General features: G+C 43.9%; 1 protein-coding gene across 1 annotated transcript in view; it reads left to right on the forward strand.

Moving 5' to 3' along the window:
- Positions 1 to 25,827, forward strand: part of MAMDC4 (MAM domain containing 4) — a 223,816-nt gene that overhangs the window by 19,201 nt on the left and 178,788 nt on the right. Inside the window, exons 2-3 of the mRNA XM_069241436.1 lie at positions 9,649 to 9,747; positions 12,100 to 12,261. Of these exons, the coding sequence (XP_069097537.1) occupies positions 9,649 to 9,747; positions 12,100 to 12,261 (261 nt within the window). The remainder of the gene's footprint in view (positions 1 to 9,648; positions 9,748 to 12,099; positions 12,262 to 25,827) is intronic.

The raw sequence follows: 25,827 nt of genomic DNA on the forward strand, positions 1-25,827 counted from the left end.
AATATGCACAGAAACTTGCTTTACCAGAAAAAGCTTGTAAATGGAATTAAAATATATATATATTTTAAAGCATTATATAAAGCAGGATTGTAAAAATGACAGTGAATTTAAGAAAAAACAATATACAGTATAGTTGTAGTATAGTGAGATTTGTATGGGCAGGTCAAAGAAAGGACCACCCTGTTTGCTGTGGAGAATGGTTCCCCTTGTGATCATGAAGATGTACGGATAGCTCATTTGACTATGTTTAAGAAAATGCCTCTTTTTGCATGATCTACCCGACTTGGTTCAACTCATGGTGTTGGTGTTTGTACTTTGTACATTGGGACCCGGCTAACTTAGCCCGATTGCATGTGCTCTGACCTCTAAAAACTTGTCTAATTGTCACATTTTCTTCCCTATAAATCTCTAGTATATAGTACCTAGTGTACCCAGGGCCTGTAATTAAAAATAGATAGTGGTCTACAGCACTTTTGTGCCAGTAGTAAAGTGACAATCCAAAGCATGTTTTCCAGTCTGTTTCTGCAGCCTGAGCGTGAAGTTTCAAAAGTGCAAACTCAATAACCCTAAGGTGTCCCACCACTGGTCGCAGCATGACCCGCAGCTCACTCCACTGCCTCCCTGGAGTCCCACGTTATACAACGAGATGCACTAAATACTCACTTACAGCCTGGGGAGTCCTGCAAGGGGCCAGAGAAGGCCATTATTTGCCTCGCTTGTACGATGGGCTGGAGGTGTTCCTCTCCTTTGGGGCATATTCTAGCTCTCTGTAGTTTCTTCTTACCAGAATTCCTGAGCGAGGGTTTTACTTAGCAAATCCATCATGGAGGCTCTCTCATGTATTTCTTCCATCATTTCCAAATCCATCATGGCAGCCTCATTTCTTCCTCTATGCCACTTCCCGTTTTTTGGTATTTAAGGAGCAGAATTGTCTTCCTCTTTTGATTTCCAACACTCCTTGCTCCTACTGGTGTGTATTCACTCCTTCTGATGTATCCTTGCTCCTGATTGTGTATCCTTGCTCTATCTTCTTGATTCCATCTGCTAACCAATGTTCAGATTGAATGCCTAAACCAGAGTCTAGAACAATACCTTCATTATTTTTGTAATTCATCCCAAAGTGAGAGGAATACTTACCTGTCTCTGGCTAAATTTTCTTATAACAATACAGTTCATAGCACCTTAAAAACAAGACCCTTCTTTTGTTTATACAAATATCATCCGAAAACCTTTCTATCAGGCTTACAGAACTCTACCTCAGTTCTGGCAGCTGCTTCTTTTACCTGACTAAAAGTCTTCCTTAATGTGCGGGAGTCCAAGCAGAGAATGAAAGCCTCCTCTGATGCTCTTCGGTGACATTCCCCCTCCTACCAAGTGGTGCCAAGGGTTTAATATCTTCTAAATACTTGCCTCACCATCTCTTGCTGAACAAATTTTAACCACAATGTTCTGGGCCCTTCAAGATAGTGCACTTTATGAACCCAGTGGCATTCCAACTTCAGTTGCCATGTTCATGGAAGGTGCATATTGTCTTTTATACCTTTCAATTGAAATCCTACATTCCTAATCCCTACCTCTGCGTTTTGTCTCAACCACCAGTCTTGGTGAATGATGTACCTGAATATGAGGTTCAGGACATTTGTGTCTCTTGGTTCTTTCAAAATCGTTTACAGTTTTTGATTCACTGAAAAGCGTATACTCCTAGCGAGGGATCTTGGGAAGATGCTGCCTCTGTTCACCCTGGTTCACCAATGTCTTTTTGTGGCAAATCCCTGATAAGCCCAAGGCCTCGGGAGGAGGGCATACTGTCATGCCACGTGTCTCAGCGCGATCCACAGCTTACTCCACGGCCTTCCTGTTGCCCCGTGTTATACAGAAGGACATCCTTAATCTTTATCTGCATCCTGGGGAGTCCTGCAAGGGGATGTGAAGGGCCATGCTTCACCTCTCTTCTCATCTGGGCTGGAGGAATACCTTTCCTTGGGGATCATATTCTTGCTCTCTATAGTTTCCTCTTCCTAGAATTCCTGAGGAGGGGTTTTTACTTAACCAATTAATCATGGAGGCTTTATTATGTATTCCTGCTAGCATTTTCCAATCCATCATGGCGACCTCACTTCTTCCTCTTTGTCACTTCCTGTTTTTGGGTATATAAAGACTGAAACTGTCTTTCTCCTTTGTGTTTCAGCACTCCTTGCTCCTGCTGATGTGTCTTCACTCCTGCTAGTGTCTTCTTGCTCCTGCTGGTCATTCTTGCTCCTATTGCTTCCCTTCTGAACCTTTCTATTTTCCTCGTTCTGGCATTTCCACTAGCCTTATCTTTGACTTCTGAGCCTTGCTGTAGTCCTGCCATAGGGCAAGGTGCAGGGTATTTAAAAAATAGGGCATGCATTCTTAGGTTTTACCTGTTCCCTTCCACTTGTATTTGACAGAATGGCAATTTTCCAGTCTGATTCTAAATGTGAGGAGAACACATCAAAGATCTCACCTCTCACCCATCCTGTTTGTTATTTGTTTGGCTGCACAGCTATGACAACACCCTAGGGGAAAAAAGGCCTAAACTTATTTTGACAATTTATAGGGGCTCTTTTCTGGGATCATGTATCACTTCATGTGAAAAATTAAAAAGTCACATTTCCTCATTAATCAGTGAATTCCTTAGGTCCACCTCACTATCAGCGATATCCATCATCTGGGCCATGTCTGACATTTTACCAATAACCAAACTGCAGTAGTGTGCAGCTTCTGTGAAATAAAAAACAAATGTTTTACATGTCCTGTCAGTGAAAAATCTGCAAAGTCGTTTTTAACTGTGGCAAGGCTAGCTCTCCCATAGAAAAACACTGTGTTACAATATAACGCTTTATAGAGCATACTTCAGTTTAGAACAATTCAAGGACTCATATTTACAGTAGTTGAAAATCCAATCTAACGGTCAAATCAGATTTTTGATTACTATTTTGAAAATGTCATTTTTAGAAAGTTGGTATTTTCCTGCCTAAGCCAAATGTGCCTTTCTGCCAATGTTCAGTGTCACCTGACTGGTAATGGCTCTCCTGGTGTGAGATATGTAGTGCTCCAAGACAGTAGACTAAAAGCTTGGGTGTGGGGAACTGTTTTCCACTGACTGGGTGGCCATCTGGGCAGTGCCTTGGAATGTAATTAAACTTCAGAAGATGCCTACCCTCTAGAGAGATCTGTACAAGTGAAGAAAGGTTTTGCTATATGGGTTTTAGGTAGAGAGAGGCACTGTGGGATAGTTTACAGTAAAACACACAGGAAGTGCTGCAAAAGTGAGTATGGGCAGCCCTGGGAACTTTTATCCCATTGGTTAGGGAGTGGCCAGGAGGTACCCCCACCCACATACTGGTACTCTGCATAAAACGGGCACCTTCAGTACACTGTTAAGAACATCTCTGGACCTGTGGAAGGCAGAATAAGGACTGCATCTGCAATTTAGCCTGTGGAAAGAGACCCCAAGGGATGGGCCTGCCCCCACATGTATCCAGGACAGAAGAGTGCTCTCCAGGGACTAGTTGGCTGGCCACCTGTTCAGGTCCAGGAAGCTGCAAGAAGATCAAATCTCTGCTGGGTCCAGCTGACCATTTCCAACTGGATTTGCCCTGGACCATTTCTGGTGTCTTCTAAAAAAAATTCCAAACTCTCAAGTGGTGCCAAAGATGTCCTGGACACTTGGCTGAGATTAGATCATATTCTTTCCTCTTTCTAAATTGCTTTTTCTAAAAAGAGGCTAAAATTGGACCACCACGAGCTTCCAATGTTGAACTGCTACTAGAACTCAACTTGCTAATTTGCCCCGCTGAAAGGATCCTGACTTTCAGAAATGTTTCTATGTCCAAACACACAGGACTTCACAGGGACCAATGCTGAGCAGCACCCCAACAATGATGATGCCTTTCTGTGCCCTGACTTTGGATTTCACCCGCTCAAAGCTTTCCCACCTTTGATACTGAGAGCCTTAAGCTTTCTGCCAGAGCCGAGGATCCCACAAGAACCCATGCGTCAACTGGCCACTGTCAACAAGCCTCTTTTCAAATCCAGCTTGCAGCGTGATCTGTCAACGAACTCGTCGACAAATACTTTTCTCCATAGGAACAACTAAGGGGCATATTTACAAGCCCGTAGCGCCTTCCTGCATCACATTAGCACCATTTTTTATGCTAACGTGGCGTTAGGAAGGCTTTTTTGCCACAATGAGTTACAAAGTGACGGAGATGCTCGCATTGCCACACGTTGCACCCCCTTGCGCCACATTATGCCTGCGCCAGGCATAATGCATGCATGGGGGGTGTTCCAGCACTACGAGGCCCACAAAAATGGCGCAGTGAAACCTACAAGATTTCAATGCACCATTTTTGGCATAATTTTTCATGCCTGCTGAAAGCAGGTGTTAAAATGATGCACCCATAGAAACCTATGGGCTTCCTTGCACTTTGCTACACTAGCATCAACATTTTTGACGATAGCGTAGCAAAGCGCCACAATAGGGTCAAAAATTCTAACGCTTTTGTCCTAACGAGCAGCATGGTGCACCATATTGTAAATACGGCACACCCATAGTGTTGTTAGGTGGTGCAGGAGCGAGGCAAGAAAACTGGCGCATCAGCACTGATGCACCAGTTTCTTGTAAATATGCCCCTAAATCCAAAGGTAAACATTCCACTGGGATTAACTAGTCCCTGTATCCAATGTGCACTCCATCGCGGTCACTGATAACTTTTGACTTTGACTCAGTCTACCATACTCGCTGTTTATGTTTTGCGTTTTTTGGTGCTAAAATTATTTTAAAGTACTAAAAATCATACCTCCGGTTCCCCACACCTGATTTTTGTCATTTTGGTGTATATCTGCTCATTAGAATTTATTCTGGTTTTATAAAGTGAAGTGGGATTTTTACTGTGTTGTGTTGTCTACCTTTTAACTGTTTTGTTACTGATAAATCCTTTACACATTTCTTCTAAGTTAAGCCTGCATGCTCTGCGCTACAGCTACCAAGGGTTATATCCAGGTTCAAATTATTGAAACCTAACTTGATCTAGTGGGGAACTGTGACATTATTACTTGGTGAGGACTCACATCCCCTCCAACTAATAATCCATTTCTCACAATCATACTTAAGTTCTGCCAACCTTTTGAATGCTATTCCTAAACACGGGGCTCTACCGTGGCTATAAGTGTGTCATTAACTATAGAGTCAAGCAGCAGATCTTCTTCAATCTGCATCAACTGGCCCAGTTGGTTGAACCTACAGTGCCCTGTAAACCAACTCTCCAGATGGATAGAGATTCAACTGCCAATGACCCCACGTCCCTGATTGACCTGGGTATGAGGTGTGGCCTGGGGTCCCTGTACAGGTGGGCACACTGCTGATTGACGTGTCCTGGGGACAGAGGTGTGGGTACTATGGGTGGGTGCTATGGTGTTGGATCCTGATGGGGGAGGCTCTGTGGTGGTCTGTGAGTGGGCTGGGTTGACCGACTGTCTAGTGGTCCCTGATGGGCCAGGTTGTTGGTCCAGAACCTGAAGTCCAGAGTTACTATCATCACTGGGGGCATCTTCTGTTGGGCAACTGTAAATTCGTGACACCTCCTCTCCACTGAGATTGGCTGGGGCACCTGTGGGTATGTAAGAGATGTATTATGCTTCATGCCTGTGACATATTGTACATCCCTATCCTCCCCTCTATGGTTGCTTTTGCCCTGCCACTGTTGATTGTTAATGGTGATGTATTGTGGGATTGTTAGTTCCCCTGTGCTGTGCATGCTTTGGTGATGGGTGTCAATGCAGGGCTGGGAGGGCTGTCCATGCATTGGTATGGCATTGGGGTTAGTCATCTCCGTTGGTGCAGTGTGTGGGATGGAGTGAAGTGATGGGAGTGAGGTTGAGGGGGTGAGATGGCATGCAGGTATGGGGGTGATAAGTGTTAAATGTTGACTTACCAGTGTCCAGTCCTCTGGCTACTCCAGTGAGTCCCTCAGGATGCAGTAATGCCAAGACTTGCTCCTCCCATGCTGTGAGCTGTGGGGGAGGTGGTGGGAGTCCACCGCCAGTCCTCTGTATGGCGAGCTGGTGCCTTGCTGCTATGAAACATACCCTCCCCCGTAGGTCATTCCACCTCTTACTGATGTCGTCCTTTGTTCTTGGATGCTGTCCCATGGCGTTCACCCTGTCCACGGTTCTCCGCCATAGCTCCATCTTCCTTACAATGGATATTTGCTGTACCTGTGCTCCAAACAGCTGTGGCTCCACCCTGACAATTTCCTCCACCATGACCCTTAACTCCTCCTCAGAGTGCCTTTGCCTTTGTGGGGACATGGGTGTTGTGTGATGTGTGTTGGTGAGAGTGTGTTGAGTAATGTGGTGGGGTGTGTAATGTGGGGGGTGTGAGGGATGTATGGGTGTTGATGGTGTGTGTCTAGTTGTCTAAGTGGTCTTGGTGTCCGTCTGCTGGCAATGATTTGTAATCGTAAAGGGTTGTGGGTACTGTGGGTGTGTGTTTTATAGTGCTGTGGGTGGGTGGGTGGGTGTGGTGTGTGTATGAGTGTTAGGTGTGTGTTTTTCATATTGGCCAATGTAGTGTTGTTTTGTATGTGGGTGTCCATTTTGACCGTGGCGGTATGTACCGCCAATTGTTTACCGTCGTTGAATGTCCGCCATGGTGATTTGTGGGTCATAATGTGATGGGTGTTGTTTTGTTGGCGTAACGGTATGGGTGTTGGGACTGCCACTTTTGCACTGACCTTTGGGCTGGCTGAATTGTGTATATGGCTGTATTCTGTCAGATTGGTGTGTGTGTGTGTCATAATATGGCGAACGGATATTCGCCACCGCGGCGGTATGTTAGCGGCCGTCAGCGTGGCGGTAGGCGGCATTTGCCACCAATGTCATAATGAGGGCCTTAGTTGTGATTCTGGGTGAATTGCACTGCAATACATTGGGCCAGATTTACTTATAAGACGATGGATTACATTCAAGGGTCCAATGTGAGGTATGCAAGGATGTGTTCTGAAGGCTCATGTTATTTTATATGTACATCGGCTACATGATGATTAAATTATGTAGAGCAACATTGTTTCTCCCTAAAGACAGGTCTGTTCCCCTATGTTGTATTTTCCATGCTGATGACATTTTACTCTTGGACTGAACACCTATTGTTCTCCAAAGACCTTTAGATGTGCTTCCCATACTTGCAGCACATAATTCACTAGTCCTCAACCTAAGATGTAGATTATGTGGTTTTGTACGTCATTGACTAGTCAGAATTGCTTCCTTAAAGGTCCATAAACTTCAGAGATTCTTACATAACAAATACCTGAGTGCCACAGTCAACTCTAAACTGGGCTGGCACACTGATTATCTGCTTAAAGAGAAAGGTGCATTGAGCGGTCTCCGCAGATTTGAAAGGAAATATGGAGGTTATTCCTCAGCAGCAGTACTGAAGGTATTTCACATGGATGCCACACAGAAGGTATTCTGTTGGTAAACTGGAAGGCGGTATTCTGCTTTGTTTTTTTTTCATCTCGCTAATATTACACCATATGAGGTCATTAGAGCCCAGTTTAATTTGCACTCAGTGTGGTTCCTCTCTCTTACATTTTCTGTTTAAACCATCTAAGGCTTTGGCTGCAACGTTACCTGATGTTATGTTATCTTAAACAACCTCACAATATATCTCACGGTCTATGATGATGTTTAATTCTGGCTCTGAACACATATTGTGTGGTCATATGCTATTTGCTTGTATTGCTTAGGCTACCTTCACATTAGTTTTAGCCGTTAAGGTATGTTTGAGCGCACTGGTGTATAGGAGAGTTTCACATGAAAAGAATGATTATGCATGTTCTGCAATTACAATAGTGTGAAAACAATTAGGGTTGCATCTGTTAAGTATTTTGGACCTTATTATGATCTAAGGTTTAGGATCCTTCCTAGGTGATGGGTGTTACATAGATCAAGTTAAATGATTATTGGACCCCAATAATATTACATTGATTAAAATCGGTTTGTGAATTTTTGGGATTATTTTGAACGCCATGTGATATCATATTTTCAGAATACTTATTTTGTCATTTCTATATGTTATTGCAATACGATGCTGTAGTTAATCCAAACCAAAAAAACGCTATTACTAAACTATTACCAAGCAAAAACTAACAGGCCAGGAAGAGTTTGGTGTGTGGTTCTCGTAATACCAGCTGTACGTGTGGGGAAGCAGGATAATTGCCATGGCAGAGGGTAGAGTTGTTTACACAATCTTCTTGTGGGATTGGAATGATGGCAGCTATGAATGTCACTTCTGTGTGTACTTTGGGTTGAACTGTACAGAGTATGGTGCCTCCGGGTGAGATTCAGGTCGTAATCCAATCACTGAAGTTTATGCTACCTAATGCTCTCTGACGCTCTCCTAATGGAGCCCTTCCTGGTTTCTCTGGAGTTGTTTGGATTTGGGTGTCATTAGGAGACCTCAGTGGGGTGTTGCAGTGTTTTGGCATAGGCCGGTGCCTTTCCTACGGTGTTGTGAGTGTGTGAGTCAAGATAAGTTGAAGAGTATCGGTGTTGTTAAAAGGCATTGTGAGTGGCTAGTTCATTTCTCAATGTCCAATCTGATAGAGAATGAAGTACATTAGTGTATGGTTCTGCTGGCTCTAGGTTCCACCTTCGTTCTGGTGAGAGCCCTCGTGGTATGAGGACTAGAAGAAGACACCACCAGATATCTGATATAAAATACTAATTGAATCCATTGTCGGTCAATAGTTGGAGTTATTTTCACAACTGGATTCCCCAGAGATTAAATGGACTTATTCTGTAGTTTTTGCGATTTATTTCACTCATGTAGATAAATTCAACACATTGAGCAAATTGTGTTTGCCTACAGCCTACAAAACAGCAAACGTGAATTTTTCCTCAAATTCTATATCATCCACATTTAAAACTTGTTAAGGCTATTAGTATGCTCCTTTCCTTTTTATGCAAGCATCAAACAAATATAGTGCAAAAAAAAGTTTTTTTTTTCAAAACCAAAGGGTCTAGATTACATAATATGCGTGGGGAAAGGATTTGTGTCTGTACCAAACTCTTAATCAACACTATTTTACGTATTATTTCAAAGGGTGAGTTACTATTTTTTGTCTAACATATGCTGTTCTGTAGCTACTTCTTGACATCTCACAACAGCAATTATATAAGTCCATCCCAGTAGATCTCGTGACCGGCTTTCCAAACTCTGGCTGCTCAGAACCACAAACATGAATAAAAACCCTGGAAATGATCAGCCCAGTGTGGTAAGCAGGCCAGTCGACTATGGACTTAGGAAATACCACAAAGTATCACGCAGAGCTGCTGAAAGCTGACAGTTTACTGAAAACCATAGGGAGCACCTTTTTGTCACACTGCTGAGCACTGTGACCCATAATAGGGTAACGGAACCTCAATGGTCATCACACACAACATGGAAACACATCCCACATAGGATCAAAACAAGGAGAACTTCCTTCCAAGCACACACACTGTGTAGAGAGCCACCCATGTAAGCAAGTGCTTCAGCGCCTCACGTTGGGGTAGTAAGTACTGTGTAAGTGTTAGAATTGTTATAATACAATGTTGTTTATTGTCTCTTCATGTCTGTAGCTCAGCAGGTTTCTTCTACTAGTGGCTGCACCATCCCTCAAGAGAAAAAATGTAACTTTGTCTGCGACTGCTGGAATTGCGCGGATGAAGACGCGTGTGGTGAGTCTTTGCATCTTAAGTGCTACCTGCATCTTTCTAAGTAGCCAACTTTACAATATAATTTCACTAGACACAAGAAGTAGACTACATATCAGAAACGTCTCTTTATACTATATACACATTTTGCAAGCAAATCAGGCACATTATAAGTATTTTGTTCACTTGGGAATATTTATGTGGTGCGAAAATATCCCAAGAGCAGCAGAGCACTCTCCATAGCACAATGATTACTTTCTGCTGAGGTCCTGGTTACAAGTGAGGCAATTCAGTGCAGAGATCCCCAGTGCTGAGAATTAGTTACCATCCAATATCTTAGTACAGAATTCTGCGCATTACGAGTTAAACCCCTGAGATGGGGAATAATTGTGTGGACGTGGAATTACTGTGCAGAAATCTGCATGATATTTCCTTTTCCGAGGAACTTTAAGGCACATGTTTGTCACCTGCCTCAAGTAGGTGTTAAAGGTGTGCTGGGGGTTCAGTGTGTGGGGAGAGGGGTTGTGTTTAGGGGAAGAACGGAGAAGAAAACTCTGGCAGGGAGAAGAAATGCATGCCTCCCCTTGGCAGATAAAAATGTCAACAGGAAAGGGGCGAAGGGGACGAGACTTGGCTGGTGTTGCAGCCAAAGTCTCGTGTAATTTTACCTGCCAGAGTTACCTGTGCTTCCGCCCCCAGGAAAACTGGTGACCGCAACACACAGCCAGGATACCCTCTGCCTGAACCGTGATCATTCAGATCGTAGGTGTTGGACACCGAAGCATGGGCAACATTTAGAAAAGATCCAGGAGAAAAAGAAAAGTGCACGTGAAGATGCCTACAAATATATACATTTGCACAGGAGGTAGAAAGGGGAAAGGACGATATTTGTGGATTCAGTCTTGGAGTGTGGGGTGCGGGTTAGGTGAGGTATTAGAAAACGAGTAAGGTTATGAGTTCTCTCCTGGAGACAGGATTAAAATAGATGGTCACCACCGTGGAGCACCTTCCCTCCCTGCTCAGCCTGTGACATTTTCTGGCAGGAATGTGGCGAAAGTATTAAGGTGAAAGGATATTTACAATGAAATTAGGAGAATCATTTTATGTTGAGTTCTGTTACATAAGTACAATAGTAAGTTCAGGCAAGTCAGACACTTTCATCAAATAAATGTAAAGTAGGTATCGGAGATATGCTGACGATGGATTTTTAGTCCCTCAGTCTTCGCATCGAAAGACAAACAGCCATGAGAAAGAGAGACAGCCAACAAGTGTTTCGTCCCATCATTGCTCGCAAGCATGGGACCTTTTCGAGGCCTTTGCACAACATATTTGAGTGTCCATGAAGTCTAAATAGAGCTCTTCATCGAGTGGTCTGTGGTTGCAATTAAATTTGTACCCTTTTAGCCATGTCAATCGCTTCCTTCAGTGTGGGCGTACATGGCCATCGTAACTTCCCCTGTATCGTTTTTGACAAGCATTTTAGAACCAGCTGACCTCTCAAATAGGTGTCCAAGGTATTTTTTAAGTCGCATACAGCAGCTACAATTCTTAGGTAATCCACGTATTTTTCGCTATTTCCTCACCTACGTTTTCCATTGAGAAAAAAGTGAAAGGTTCATCCCCAAACTGCTTCTTACGTCTACAAACATCCTCCTTATACTTATCTCGAGCACCAAAACTGGCCTCTGGAGGATCTAAGATGATCAAACACCTCCTGCCAGCATCACCTAAGCATCCAACAGATTCATATTTTTTGGAGTTAGTGGTCACTAAATGTTTTTTAACGTTTCTTAGCCACGTTTTCCATTTCAAAGATGGTTTGCTGGGGCACCATAATATAGAGATAGTTGTCCCACTATGCATTGTTTAGCCAAGTATAATTTACTCTTATGACCAAGTTTTTTTTGTGTGTGTGTGAGAGAGAGAGATTTCACCTTGTAGGACTCGAACTCCAACATATTTGTTTCACCTTTATCAAATGAACACTCTACGTTTTTGATTTAGTAGATTCCATTGAAAGGAGGATGTAAACACTGAAAACAGTATCTTATTTAAAATAAATCTGTGGCTTATGTAGTCCATCCACTATTAGCACATCACAAGTTTCCCACACGGTTACATGTTGTAGCCCAACCACACCTAATGATCACTTTCACTTTTCATGCATTTCTATTGTTTCTACTGCTATATCCTCCCTAAATGCACTCCCTGCCCACGAGCCACCATTTGTAACGCACTAGTGATAACGTATTGCTTTCACCACTCACAGGGTAGGTGTAGTATCCAAAAAAGTAGAGCAAGCTTTGGCAAGTTCTAGCACAGCCTTTGCTCCCTAAGTCACCAAGGACTTTGGCCTGCTCTGTTCTGATATTCCAGGTTATCGCACAAACAAAGTTCCCTTCACCTGTGACTTTGAAGAGGATACCTGTGGCTGGCAGGACGTCAGTACCTCTGCGTACAGATGGATCCGCGACCGAGGCGGCTTCTCCATGTATGGAACTGGCCCCGTTGCAGATCACACCCTTGGCACTGCCAGTGGTAAGTCTTTTAACCTAGCTACCCTAGTCAATTACTTCATTTTTAGGTGTGGGCTTGAATTGCAAACACTTCCATCCATCCATGAGCTTCCCATATGTATTTATTTATTGATTTATTTTTATTTATTGATTTATTTTGTGCACTCGGGCCTCCTGTTGGTCACCTCAAGGGTTCGGGGGCATAGGAAAGATCCAAAATCAGCCTTTGCAACATTTCTCCCACAGTGCACTGTGAGAGTGAGGATATGGAGGACGTCTGAGGTGTACAAAGAGGTGGGAGGAGGAAGAAGGGGGCGATCTACCTAGGAATATTTTGGGGAAAAAAGGGAGGCCAGATGGTGCGTTCTGCAGCTCCTTTTGAAGTTCATTGGCTTTAGATGTAAATTTGAACTGTTATTAGTAACATATTTAAGTGCTTCTCAGTCTGCCACAGTACCTTAGAACACTATTGTTCCTCAATCACAAATCGTGCTTGTGCTTATGTGAAAACTGTGAACTCGACACACTTGGTTCTCAGCAGGGGAAGGACCTGAGGAGTGTGTCTTTCTAGAGGAGCTGTAGGCAAGTGAACCTTTTGTGTTGGTTGCTTCGAAAGCAGGGCTGGTCATCATATCTGCAAAGCAATTGATCCTTTCCCTGTACTTTGCCTCGCCAGGCCTGGTGTGCATACTTGCAGTGTAACACAGATTAGGTATGTGAATGGTCATAGCAGCCTTGAACGTCAGTAGCTCAGTGCCAAGACTGATTCCTGGGGATAGACTTTTTTTTTAATACATTTTTAATAGATGCTTAATAGACAATCAATATTAAATTCATTACGAGTGGCACACAGAGAGGGGAAACAGAAGCCATAAGAGACGAAAACAGCCTGTACAATTAACACCTCAAAAAAAACAAGCATTTGCAATGCAACGGGTCTCGCATTTCTCCGTGTTAGATCTATTAGCAGTTGTAAACTCCCAACCGGACTTTTCTTGCCTCATGAAATGGAAAAAAAGAGCGTGATCACGCTGCTACAGTTCACTCGTAGTGAAACCTGTCAGCAAAAGTGCAATTATCTACGTAACTGGCAAAAGTGCAATTAACTATGTATCAGGGTCGATGTCATGGAAAGCGCTCGACTTCTGCCAAGCGAGATCGCGCTGCGAAAAAGAGAAAACGTAGTCCACAAACCGGATGGAAAACAGCGAGCCTCGTACGTTTTCGGTACTTGGTCGCTGCACTCGAAGAGGGCTACCACCGGAAACGGCATGACGTGTGCATGCCTTCCACTAATGAAAGCAAGCAGATTTCAAAAGGCAAGCCCACGAACCAATGAAAGACACTGATGTGACATGGACGGGGCTTTTCCCTTTTCTAACTACTACAGCGTCTCACAAGCGATACGCATGCGCAAGCGCTGGCTCGACCCTAAAAATAGAACAAAGTGCACAAGTACAAAAGCAGCCTAAAAATTAGCGGGGCATTTAAGCATATGCATCAAAAGATACCCAATGCTTGATATAAACATGAGCATGAGTGCTACCTTAAAAAGCAAAAGAGTTAAAGCAAACCATTACGACAGTCATAATTTCATTAATATAGATAATCCCGAAGAGTATCACCGGCAATCAATAATCATAATGCCAAAATCCCCAGGATCCGTTTCGAACCACCATTCCCTAAAGTGCTCATCATATCTAAAATACTGAATGGTATATGAATGCAGCCGGAAATACTTTCACCTCTCTGATTACTCCTTCACACTATAGCCGGACAACAAGAGTTAATGGACTCCTCATGCAGCCCTGCTGATACAGTGCCTTCACCAAATCATACTATGAATGGAGGCGTCCCAGCCATTGCTGAAAGGATGGGGACTGTGGATCGAGCCATGCCACAGCTATACAGATATGCCACAGCTATCACAATAAAAATTCAAAATCTTATCTCAGTGGTTTCTGGTGTCCCCGGTACTCCCAAGAACATAATTCTCGGAGTAAGTATCAAATCAAAATTTAACACTTCCCTCAAGAATTTAGAGATCTCTAACTTGAGTGGATCCAACTTTGGGCAAATTTAAGACCTGCTTTGAGAGATTAATATAACGGGCAGCATGTCCCCTCAGGCCCCCACCCCCATTGGTAATTTTAGCGGGGGAATATATAAATCAAAAATCATGTTACAATGCTGCATATGAAGCTCCGACGAGCAAAGTATAGCGCCACTAAGCTCCAAAGATTCATAAAAACTAAGAGCATTCATTTCAAGTCTTAATTGCCACATGTCATTATGCTTCTCTAAGTCATCAAGCTGTCTGGAGCTTAGAACTGAATATAACAACTTAATTGAGCACCCCCCCCAGCCCCTGTCAACACCCCCATAAGTGGGATCTTACAAAATCCAGCTGGCCCACCCTTTTTCTTGAACAGAAACTCACTATCTGAAGGAACTTAAAGTCTCTTTGGTTTGCAGCTAAGCGGCCCTGTAGATCTTCAAAATATGTCATTCTGGCCCCATGAAAAAAAATCCCTAATTTTTTAAACCCCTTCTGGCCCCATCTTGCCAGACACCCATCCTGAAATATATCTGGTAGAAGGGGATTAGTCAGAAATGGGGTATACCAACTAAGCCTACCAAGCCCAATTTGTTTCCGCCAGAAGGTCCAGCCCCTAAAAGCAGCCTCCAACACCTTAAATGGGACTTTTTTGTAGTAGCTGGGCTCTTCCAGCATTAGCAGGCTTCCATTCGATATTGAGCCAATATGCAGCTCATAAATATTTGGTGTGTATTCTAAATCTTTGGCTCCTTGCCCAGCCTCCTTTCTACCAATAAGAGGCCTCCTATATCAGAGAGTGGCGGCTAGCTGATATGACCTTGAATTTGGATGGGACCACCTGCCCCTTTCCCGGGGTTAGTACAAGTACTTACTCGCCCTCCTAATCTTTCCATATGTCCAGCTAAATCTAGTAATCAAAGTATCCATAGCGGTGAAGCATGATCTTTCACATTCTACAGCAATAGCCCAGAATAGATAAAGAGTTTTTGGTACAAATAACATTTTGACAATATAACACTGGCCCATGAGGGACAGATGCAAATTATTCTATCTAGTAAAGTCCTGTTTTGCTTTCCCCATAATTGGTGCCAACTTTAACTTGACTGTCTGATCTACTTTGGCACTGATACAGATCCCCAAATACACCATGTGCTCTACCAATAGGAGATTTCGAGTTAGCCTGTGGCTATCTACAACCAACTGTGTTTTACCACTATTCAGAGAATATCCCAAAAACTTCCCAAACGTATAAGCCTCTGCTTCAATTTCTTACAATGCAGCATTTGGATTAGCTGTTACCACTGCCACATCATCCGCATAAGCTAGAATTTTGGTATCCCAGCCATGATGCCTCACTGGAAGTATGGCTGGATTAGCCTCTAGCTGACAAAGAAAAGGATCAATGTATATCACAAAAAGTAATGGGGAGCAGAGGCATCACTGCTTAGTACCTCTTCCAATATATATGGGGCCAGACTGACCTCCCATCAACTGTAGGCAAGCAACAGGCTTATAATAAATAGCCTGCAAGGCTTTGATGAAGCGCCGTCCTAACCCAAACGAGTGAGCCCATGACCTTCGACAGATATTCCCAATTGACCCTGTTGAATGCTTTCTCAGTGTCTAACAGGGCCAAAGCCATGGGCTTGTCCAGAACAGTGGTCGCTTCAAGGAGTATTATGACCCTATGAATATGATCGGTTGGGTCTTTCACCAGCACAAAGCCGTGTTGATTGAACAAGACCAATTTACTAATAATAGAAGCTAAGCCGAGAGGCAAGAGCTTTGGAATAAATCTTGGCATCACGATTAATCAACGTTACAGGCCGATATGACCCAGGTTTATGAGGGGCTTTTCCTTTCTTTAAGAAAACTAGTATTTTGGCTGTTGACCAAGATTCTGGGGGGCTCTGACCCTCTTGTACCTGTATAAAAGGTTCTAACATAACCAGAAGAAGTACCATACTAAAAGTCTTATAAAATTCCAAAGGCATTAGATATGCACCCACAGCCTTCCCAGAGGGCAAATCACAAATAGCATCTTGTAATTCTTCAATAGTAAGTTTTGCTCCTAAACCCTTGTGCTCCTCCTAGATAATTCTATCCGCTGTCACAATACTCATGAATTAATCCATAAATTGCCCCGGCCCTGTCGGGGTGGCACTATAGAGTTCTTCATAATACCTCCAGAAGTCTTCCCTAATTTCTCCAGGGTCTGAGACTAGACCGCCCTGCGCATCTCTTATCTCATTAATAAGGCCAGATGCAACCTTTTGACGGGCATGAACTGCTAAAAGGTGTCCTACTCTTTCATTCATTTCATAACATTCTGGCTGCCAGGAGAGAAGCTTCTCTTTACCTTTTTTAGGCCATAATATCATTAATTGCAGCCTTGGCGATTGCAACCTGCTGCTAGGCGGTGGCGAGATCCATCACTTCAGCTACTGCTGAAACAAGACAAGCTTCTGCCTACCCAAGATTCTGGTGTAATTCACTGATTGAAGATTGAGTCTGCTTTTGACACCTAAGACTAAACCTGAGGGTTTCCCCCTGGACACCCACTTTCAAAGAGCCCCATACAATTCCTGCAGGGGTACAGCCCCATTTGAATTCCAGAAATTCAGCTATCCAATTATTTATATGTTGGATGCATGCGGTATGTGTCAAGACACCCCTTTTGAATGATCAGCTCCTCCCCCTCCTTCTAAACCCTCCAGGGAAAGTTCTGTTACCAGAGGATTATGATCTGACATAAAGCACAGAAATAATTCTAATCGTGGGACAAGAGGAATTAATCTAAATGGGCTAAAGAACCATGCGAGGCCGAGTAGAATGTAAACCCAGGATCCGGCGCATTAAGCTTCAGCCATGTGTCCTTCTCCAAACTACAGAAGGGCCTGAAGACCCAGGGTTTACGACCTTTATATCGGCCAACATCCCCAACAAAGGCCCCATTAAAATTCAATCCACCACATACTACACAGGGAGCAGGCCAGACAGGGAGCTCCCCAGCTAAGAAATCTAACACGTCTGCTCATCTAATACCAGACCATACAGTGAACATAAGGTACAACACCCCATGTTATAACAACATTCTGTTATATTCCATCTTCTATATTTGTCTGCGCACAGCGGGTAAAGTCACACACCTTGCCATGAGCGAGAATAGCCACCCCACTAGTGCTAGTGTTCTGCGTGGTGCTAACCACAAGAGTCAGACGTAGAGTTTCTAGTAATTGCCAACTGGGATAATCTGTATCTGTCTCATGAAGACAATAAATATCTGCCCTCGGTGCTTTCATGTCTACAGAAACTCTTCTCCTTTTCCTGGCATCATTTAGCCGACATATGTTAATGGAAGCTATACGTAGCTTAGCCATGATCCCAGTACAGTCCAATGGCAGGGCAAGGCCTGGCAAAACTGTGATCAGACCAGTTTCATTCCATCCGGGCGTGCATACCCTCACAAACAACCTCTTTCTTCCACCTACGTAACACTCTACATCCCTGCTGCACTCATGTCTCTTCCCTACTTCTACAACTGTGACTGGATCCTTTATTCCCTTCCCAAGCATCTCTTTTATCTGCAACCTCCCTTTACCCTTATCCCTACCCACCCAAACCTCCCTCATCCAGCACCCCCCAGCCCAACCCCTTCCATCTCCCGTGCCAGCCCCTTCCCCAGTCCAACCCTCCTTCCCCACCCCTTACCATCTGAGACAATCAGGCCCCCATGGCCTGAATGATGGCTCCCCTTTGTGCCACTGGAGGCTCCCCGACTAGCATCTGTGTAAAAAATATCATCTCATCTCATCAGAACATTCTTATGTAAAAAAGAACATATTGAAGGGGTAGGGAGATATCTTTGCTCTCCAGGTATTTGATTTACCAAAAAAATCTCATTAATTAGCTACCCCCATTGTAATCTGAATGTATTCCATCAAGCTTCTAACCTTGACTCAACCAGACAAATAACTGAAGTACCTTAATTCCAAACAAAGGCAGAAACATAAACATATGAGCTTAGTCCCAGCACAACCATACAGCAGCCATCAACAAACATAAAAGCCCTCTAATTACTCCAGCTTCTGTGGGGCCAAACCATTTAAATATTCTTTAGCCAAAATCTCAGATGAAAAAGCTCTTACTTTGCCCTTAGACACAGTTTTCAGATGGACATGGGCCAGTAGAAAAACGTCTGCCCCAGCTTCTTGAAATGGTTTAATTAGCTGTCTTAGCCTCCATTTATGCTCCACCGTAGCCTGGCAGAAATCAGGATGCACAAAGAATGTATGACCCTTATAGCATCTCTGAGCGTCAAGACGAGCTTTTTCAAAAATGACTTGTCTGAGTAAAAAGTTCCCAAAGAAAACAAGAATTGCATCTTGGATGTTTCTCAATTGTACTTTCAGTAGTGCCTTGTTTTCACATTAACAGGAACCTGTGTACCCTCTGTACTTCTGATTCCCAGTCCCAAGATGTGAGCTCTGGAAAACCATTTCTAAGGAGGCCGATCATAAAAGTCCTGATGTCACTGCCTTCTGTACTTTCTTTAATCACAAGGAAGAGCAAGTTGTTCTGCTGTTGGTGGTTCTCAAAATCTTCCAGTTTCCACATGTTAGTAAGTGGCCCTCCCTGGGATTTGGCCTTTTCCTTGAGACCCTCCACTTCAGCTTCTATTAACAAAGCTCTCTCTTTGAACAAGTTGAGCTTTTCTTCAATCTCTCCACAGGTCTTTGACAATTTCTTCAGTGCCCCCTGGAGATGCTTGGTAGCCAGCCATGCCCTCCAACTCTGTGCCCAAGTTTCTGCCAGAATTTGTTTTGCTGTACCATGAATAAGGTGTAGCATTGAATTAACTGTCCCATCAGAGAGGTCGGTTTCGACATCACCTTCCCCTTTGGATGCTGATGCTGACATGTTCTCAGGACTCCCCTTCTTGATATAATATAATCTTGTGGCCGAATAGTCCCACTTCAGGGCTGCTGCTCCCAGAAGTTCTTTATCCTTCACTGTCTTTGGTGTTGATCTTACTTTCAGCCTTCTATGCTGCCTCCACTGCTTCACTGTACCTGAGGTGCCATAGACAGGCTATTTCCACTTTCAAGGGACAGACTGGCATTGTCTTGATTTAGATTGGGACTGCTGCTGTTAGTCCCATCAGTGAGGGAATAGAACTTATCTCATCCTTCTTGAGTCAGATCTGAACATTTACCACTCTTCCATGTATCGCCTATATTTCCAACTTCTGTGGGGTCCCTTTGGCTGGGCAAATTAGTACCATTATTGGTATTCCGCCCACCACATGCGACCCATGGATTGCCCTGGCTGTTATTATGAATTATGTATTTGTCTCCCCCTGGCAATGATAGATCCCCCATTCTCTGAGGGCCAGCCAGGTCATTAAGACCACAAGCAGACTCAGCCTTTCCCAGGTTACTTCCCAGGCTAGTTCCCTTAGACAGCTCTGATTCAGCCTCGGTCAGCATCTGAATCTCTTCGGAATTTATTCCAGAAGACTTAAGCTCCACCAAAGCTCCCCTCTCAACCGGGCATTCAATGAGGTTGATTAATTGCGTACTTTCAATGGGTCCCCCACCTGATGCCACATCCTCTTAAATGCAGTCCCTACTTTTTCCCAAGTGCCGATGGGACGAAAAAATTCTGTGATCACCGGCTGCGGCCCCTCACATTGCGTATATGTAATGCAGAGTCAATATTGTGTGAGGTTATATCAGCAAGTTTATTAAGTTTAGAAGAGCCTGTTTCAGCCCACCTACCTGAAGGGGCCCCATTAATCCGCTCCCGGTTTTGGGCACCCGACACCGAGCAATGACCATCCTCCAGGCACCATGCTATCTGTCTTCTCTCTAGCGCCGCAAGTGCTTTTTGGCACCCTGATGCCCCCAAGCACATCAGACACCACAGTGTAATCGGTTGCAGGGCCGATACACAGTCCTGCACCGCAGGCTCCACAGGACAAAAAGAGTGCATTGATATGCGCCAAAACCAAATCCAAATAAATGGCGCACAGGAGCTTCATCCAGCACCGGCCTCCCTGGCAGTTTATTTTCTTCAGCGATGTGCCTCCCCAGGCCTCGCGTCTCCCAGAGCAGCCCAGAGAGAGCGCTGGACCGTCTCTCCAGTTCCCCTTCCTTCAGTCGCTAACGCCACACCAGAATCCGGAGCCCAGAGGAGCAGGGTTGGGGGGGGGGGTGTTTGGGGAGTCAGCAACCAACGGCACTATGCGTTCGCCATCTTACCTCCATGGAAAAAAAGTCCTGGGTCAGACTTAGCTGAGTTTGCATAGGAAGTCTTAAGGAGGAACTCGTATTTTTGATTCGGCAGACAAGAAACACCATAACATTTTCCTAGTAAAGATTCAAGAAAGCGTTGCATTGGTTTCAGGGAATTTGCAATTTTAGTATTACTGGAAGAATATGATTGCAATGGAGAGGTGTTTCTTAATGGGTAAAAGGGCTAAAGATACAATTGAGACAGCTTCCTCAATCACCAGTTAGATAAGTGGTTATGCCATCCATATAGCCATTGGGGGGCATTGATATGAATCTTTAAGGTTCATTGCCGTGTATTTTATATCTCTCCATTCACATCATTATGTTGGCTTGTGACTCATTGCTGGAATCAATCACCTCTAGTCCCAAAGCAGGAGCTACTTGTATGACTGGATTTCTAAACATCAGGGGATGGGAAACTTGCTGCAATGAGTGACCATCTGCTGCCGTTTTTGCACTCCATGATGGGCACTCTCTAATGCTAAACATCCTCAGCTTCTGAGTCATTCCCATAGATTCTGAATTTCAATGCACTCTTTCAGAACTCACTCAGTGTGTATGCAAACTCTGTGATTTAAGCTGCAGCTGAACACCATTCATCCCAGTTCACTTCCTAAAGTGCCTTTGGTCCTTAAACTGAACACTTGGGCTCCCTATATATAGCAAGGGCTCTGGCTGGAATCACGTTATAGATCACTGCATGGACTTAGAGAGGTCAAGTCAAACTATCTCACCTTCCCTCTTGTTCTTGGAGAGACATGTTATGTGATGTAGAATGTCTGCTTCATAAACTTGAATTGGTATACTGGGGGAGTGCTACAAAAACGACATTCACATAGGGAAATCTATATTTATATGTATATTTTTAAAGTATGTGTTCTTTGCTAAACAAAATGATGAATAATTCATAATTAATACCACTAGGTATGGAATTTGTAAATAGAGTACAGCACTGCCCTGTAAATTGGTCTTAAGACCCATGGTAGTAGGCCATTGTGTTTTTTTCTACTTCTCCTTTACACCCTCAACTATAATTGTATGTTATATATTACTTTTTTGAAACCATGCAGTTGTAACAACAAAACATAAAAAAGCTGAGTTTAGAGGTGAGGTTGTGCTAATATTGACTTGCTACACAGGCTTGATCTAGGGGGTGACAACCCAGAAGTGGGTATTGAGGTGGGTTTGATGAAACTGGTGCTCAGTTGCGGTGACAGGAAATAACATCACTACCTCACAAGCTCTCTGCAACACCATTGCAGACTTTTTTCACAACAAAATCAATGCCATCTACCAAGACTTTGCAGCCCAACCCCCTGCTGAAGACAGCATCAACAGCATCACCCGGACAGACGCACACCCACACTAGCTAAACTCATGGAACATCCTCTTCAAGAAGGAAACAATGTCCATCATGAGATCCATCCACTCCAGAGCCCCAGCAGAACCCTGCCCACACCATATCTTTAACCTCTGCAATCAACCCATCAGCAAAGAACTCACCAAGGTCCCCAACTCAATCACCACTGCCCGCTTCTCCCAGAAATGGAAACACGCCGATGTGAAGCCACTGTTGAAGAAACCTTCCATAAACCCAGAGGAACCTAAGAACTACCAACCTATCTCCCTCCTCCCTGTCCCAGCCAAGGTCATAGAGAAAGCCATCAACGTCCAGCTCACCAGACACTTGGAGAACCACAACCCTCTGGACCCTCCCAGTCAGGCTTCAGAGCAAACCGCAGCACAGAGACAGCCCTAATCGCAGCCACAGACGACATCAGAGCGCTATTGGACAGTGGAGAAATGGCCGCCTGCTTCCTCCTTGACCTCTCAGCAGCCTTCAACACTGTATCTCACCACACACTTCTACACAGACTTCACCAGATGGGCATCCAAGGAGCAGCCCTCAAGTGGATCGCATCCTACCTCACAGGTAAAACACAGAAGATCTTCCTCTCGCCCTACTCCTTGCTCCCTAAGTTCATCACCTGTGGTGTACCCCAAGGCTCATCCCTTAACCCAGCCCTCTTCAACTAATACCTGACACACCTAGCAAAAATTGTCAAGAGCCACAGGCTCAACATTATCTCCTGTGCGAACAACACATAACTCATCCTCTCCCTGACCAACGACCCCACAACCACCAAGAACAAGTTCCAAAGATGTATGAAAGAAGTATCCGTCTGGATGAACAACAAGTGTCTCAAACTCAACACCAAGAAGACAGAAGTATTCATCTTCAGGAAAGGCAAGGACACCCTCTGGAATAACGGATTGTGGCCACTCGAGCTGGGCCCAAACCCACCGAACAGGCCTGCAACCTTGGCATCATCCTCGGCCATGAATAAGCAAGTCAACGGCGTCTCCTCAGTTTGCTTCCTCACCCTCGGCATGCTCAGGAAGAGCTTCAGATGTCTTCCCACCCAACACAAGGCCAATAGTCATACAAGCTCTCGTCACCAGCAGACTACACTACTGCCACTCCCTCTACATCGGAACTACCACCTAACTCAAGATGAAACTGCAGATTATCCAGAACACTGCAGCCAGACTCAAACTCGACCTCTCCAGATGGACTTATATCACCCAGCACCTCAGGAAACTCCACTGGCTACCAGTCGCAAAGAGATGCCAGTTCAAGTTCCTCACCTACGCTTACAAGGCACCACACAACAAAGGACCAGCGTACCGCAACACTCGAGTGAACTTCTATCAACCTACCAGGAAACTCTGCTCTAATTCCCTCTCCCGAGCAGCCACACGTCACATCCACCGAGCGAACAGAGGACGCTCCTTCTCCCACCTAAGGGCTAAGACCCAGAACGACCTCCCCCTATACCTCAGAGCCTCACCATCACTCCATCAGTTCAGGAAGGACCTCAAGACTTGGATGTTCAACCAAAGAAGAAATGGCAGTTTCTCTAGACCTGGAGACCCTCACTGGTGATGCAGGCTTGCTCTACAAATTTGATTGATTGATTGAATCTCATCATTCATCATAACTCCCCTCGAGTCTCCTGGAATGTAAGTGACTGGAATGTGATGTGTCTGATAATGGAGATAAATGGTGAGATGGAAGCTCGCATGCTCCTCTTGGTGTCTTTTTCCAAGAAGCACAGATCTCTGAGATATTTGTTAAAGAATGCCTCTTGGATTCTGAGGTAGAAAAGATGATGCCTTCTGGAATGGACTACAACCACAGCCTCCAAACGATGCCTGTGGACTAGCCCCGGTCTGCTTTAGTAAATTCTACTCCAGCTGCATATTAACGTCAGGGTCTATATGGGTCAAAATGTCATATGGAGATGTTCATCCATACCTCTCTAAGGCCACAGTTAGACCAGCATACTAACCTCTGGAATTAGCTAGGTCAAAATGTCATCTGAAGGAATACATTCTGAATGCTAGAGTGCAAACTTCAAAAAGAGCCATATGAGCAATAAATACTGTCTACACAGGACCAACTGAGATCTTGGTGGCATATACCTTTTTGACCTAGGCAGCAAGAGGCACTACCTACTTCACTGATTTTAGCTGGGTGACATAGGCCCACCTTCAATTTCAAACATAGTGGATGTGGACAAATATAAACGTTCAGCTCTATAAAATGCATGTAAGTGTACTACTGTGGCTGAAGGTTCTAGATTTTTCCAATGTTTTCAGGCCAGTTTGTCGCATGGTCCCACCTGTTAAAGCCATCTTTTTAGATATTCTATCTGCATCGTCAACTTGACAATTTTCTGCAATGTCTATGGATCCATCTGCCTGATTAGTGTGGAATTTCTTTGATCCAGGCATATCTAGGCATTACAGAAAATCGAAAATCTGCATTGGAGAAATAAGACATGAGTTTCTTTCGGATTGAGAACTAGCAAGTGGCTTTGTGTACGTGTACTCTGTGACAATGATAGGGAATGACTCAATAAGATCAAGGTACACCAGAAGACCAGAGTTGTCTTTGTCTGGAGGTAGCCATGTTGTCTGTTATTATATCTCTGGCTGTTTTTGGGTTGCAGGGAAGGTTGAATGTTTGAAGGTGTTTTAGGAGAGAGATGATATGTTTCACTGTAAGCAAGCCCATGGGGGTAAATTTGAGTTAGGATTGTTATTTTGAGAATTTTCAAGATTGTGACATTCGACAGTGTCTTTTCAAGGAGTGTAAACCACTTGATGTATCACAAAAGTACCCTTTCTGTTTACTTTTTGTACATTTACAATTGTTCAAATCAAACCAGGCAAGCTCAGTCATTGAATAACTGTGCAGTGGATGTATATGATCAGAGTTTGATCTAGGGATGCGTTGAGAGTGCCGATTCAGGCGCTGTCTAGAGCAGAGACATATTCCTTGATTTTGGTAAAAACTTTGTGTGTAGGCAGGAGTTAGCAATACTTAGTGACAGATCAAGAAGGTCTGTTATATGAGTGGGAGGATTAACTAATTTAATTTAGAGGAGTAGCGTTTCATTGCTGTTCTGTGTGGTCTACAACATTTGGGAAGATTGGCTGCACTTGGGAGGCACCTTGTTGTCTGATTCTGAGTGATATGTTGTTAAACAACTGAAAGTGTTTTTCTATGAGCCTGGAGGAGTTTGTTGGAATGGTGATTGGTGACTGCTAATTAGCTGTTAGATGAAGGAAAGGACTGCTCCAGAATGATAGGTTTTACCTTGCTGGGTAAATTGCTGTTACAATGTTGGTTTTAAATATGTTGTTGAAGATAGGTTCTGTTTTCGCTTTTGGTGGTGACAAACAGAATCTTTTCAAATGTACATAGAGACGCCTGTTGGTTATTGTATTTCAGGTGGTACGTGGAGTTGACTACCTCTTTGTAGCCCAAGGCCAGCTTTATATTGGCCCATGAGGTTTTTCAATGCTGCGGGAAAGGCTTGTAGAGAAGAGTACTACACCCTTTCAATTGGTTGTTTCGGATGGAATAGAAATGTTGGAGTTCTGTTTCTGTCGATTGCAGTTTTTAGTTCACAAAGATAACCCAAAATGTGGTTGAACAAAGGAGCACGCAGAACCCATGAACTTTCAGTTGTAAGCTGTAATTGTGTATAATATTTGAAATCATAACGGAATATAATCACTATTCTAAATCTCTGCAGAATTGTATTATTTGCAAAATACGTTTTAAAAAACAGACTGCGAATATTTCAATATTTCAAAATAGGTGGAGCATTCATTAAAAGAACATGCAGTTCTGCCGACAGAACTAAACAGAACATAGAGT

Source organism: Pleurodeles waltl, chromosome 6 (assembly GCF_031143425.1).
Source record: "Pleurodeles waltl isolate 20211129_DDA chromosome 6, aPleWal1.hap1.20221129, whole genome shotgun sequence".
NCBI classification, from domain to species: Eukaryota; Metazoa; Chordata; class Amphibia; order Caudata; family Salamandridae; genus Pleurodeles; species Pleurodeles waltl.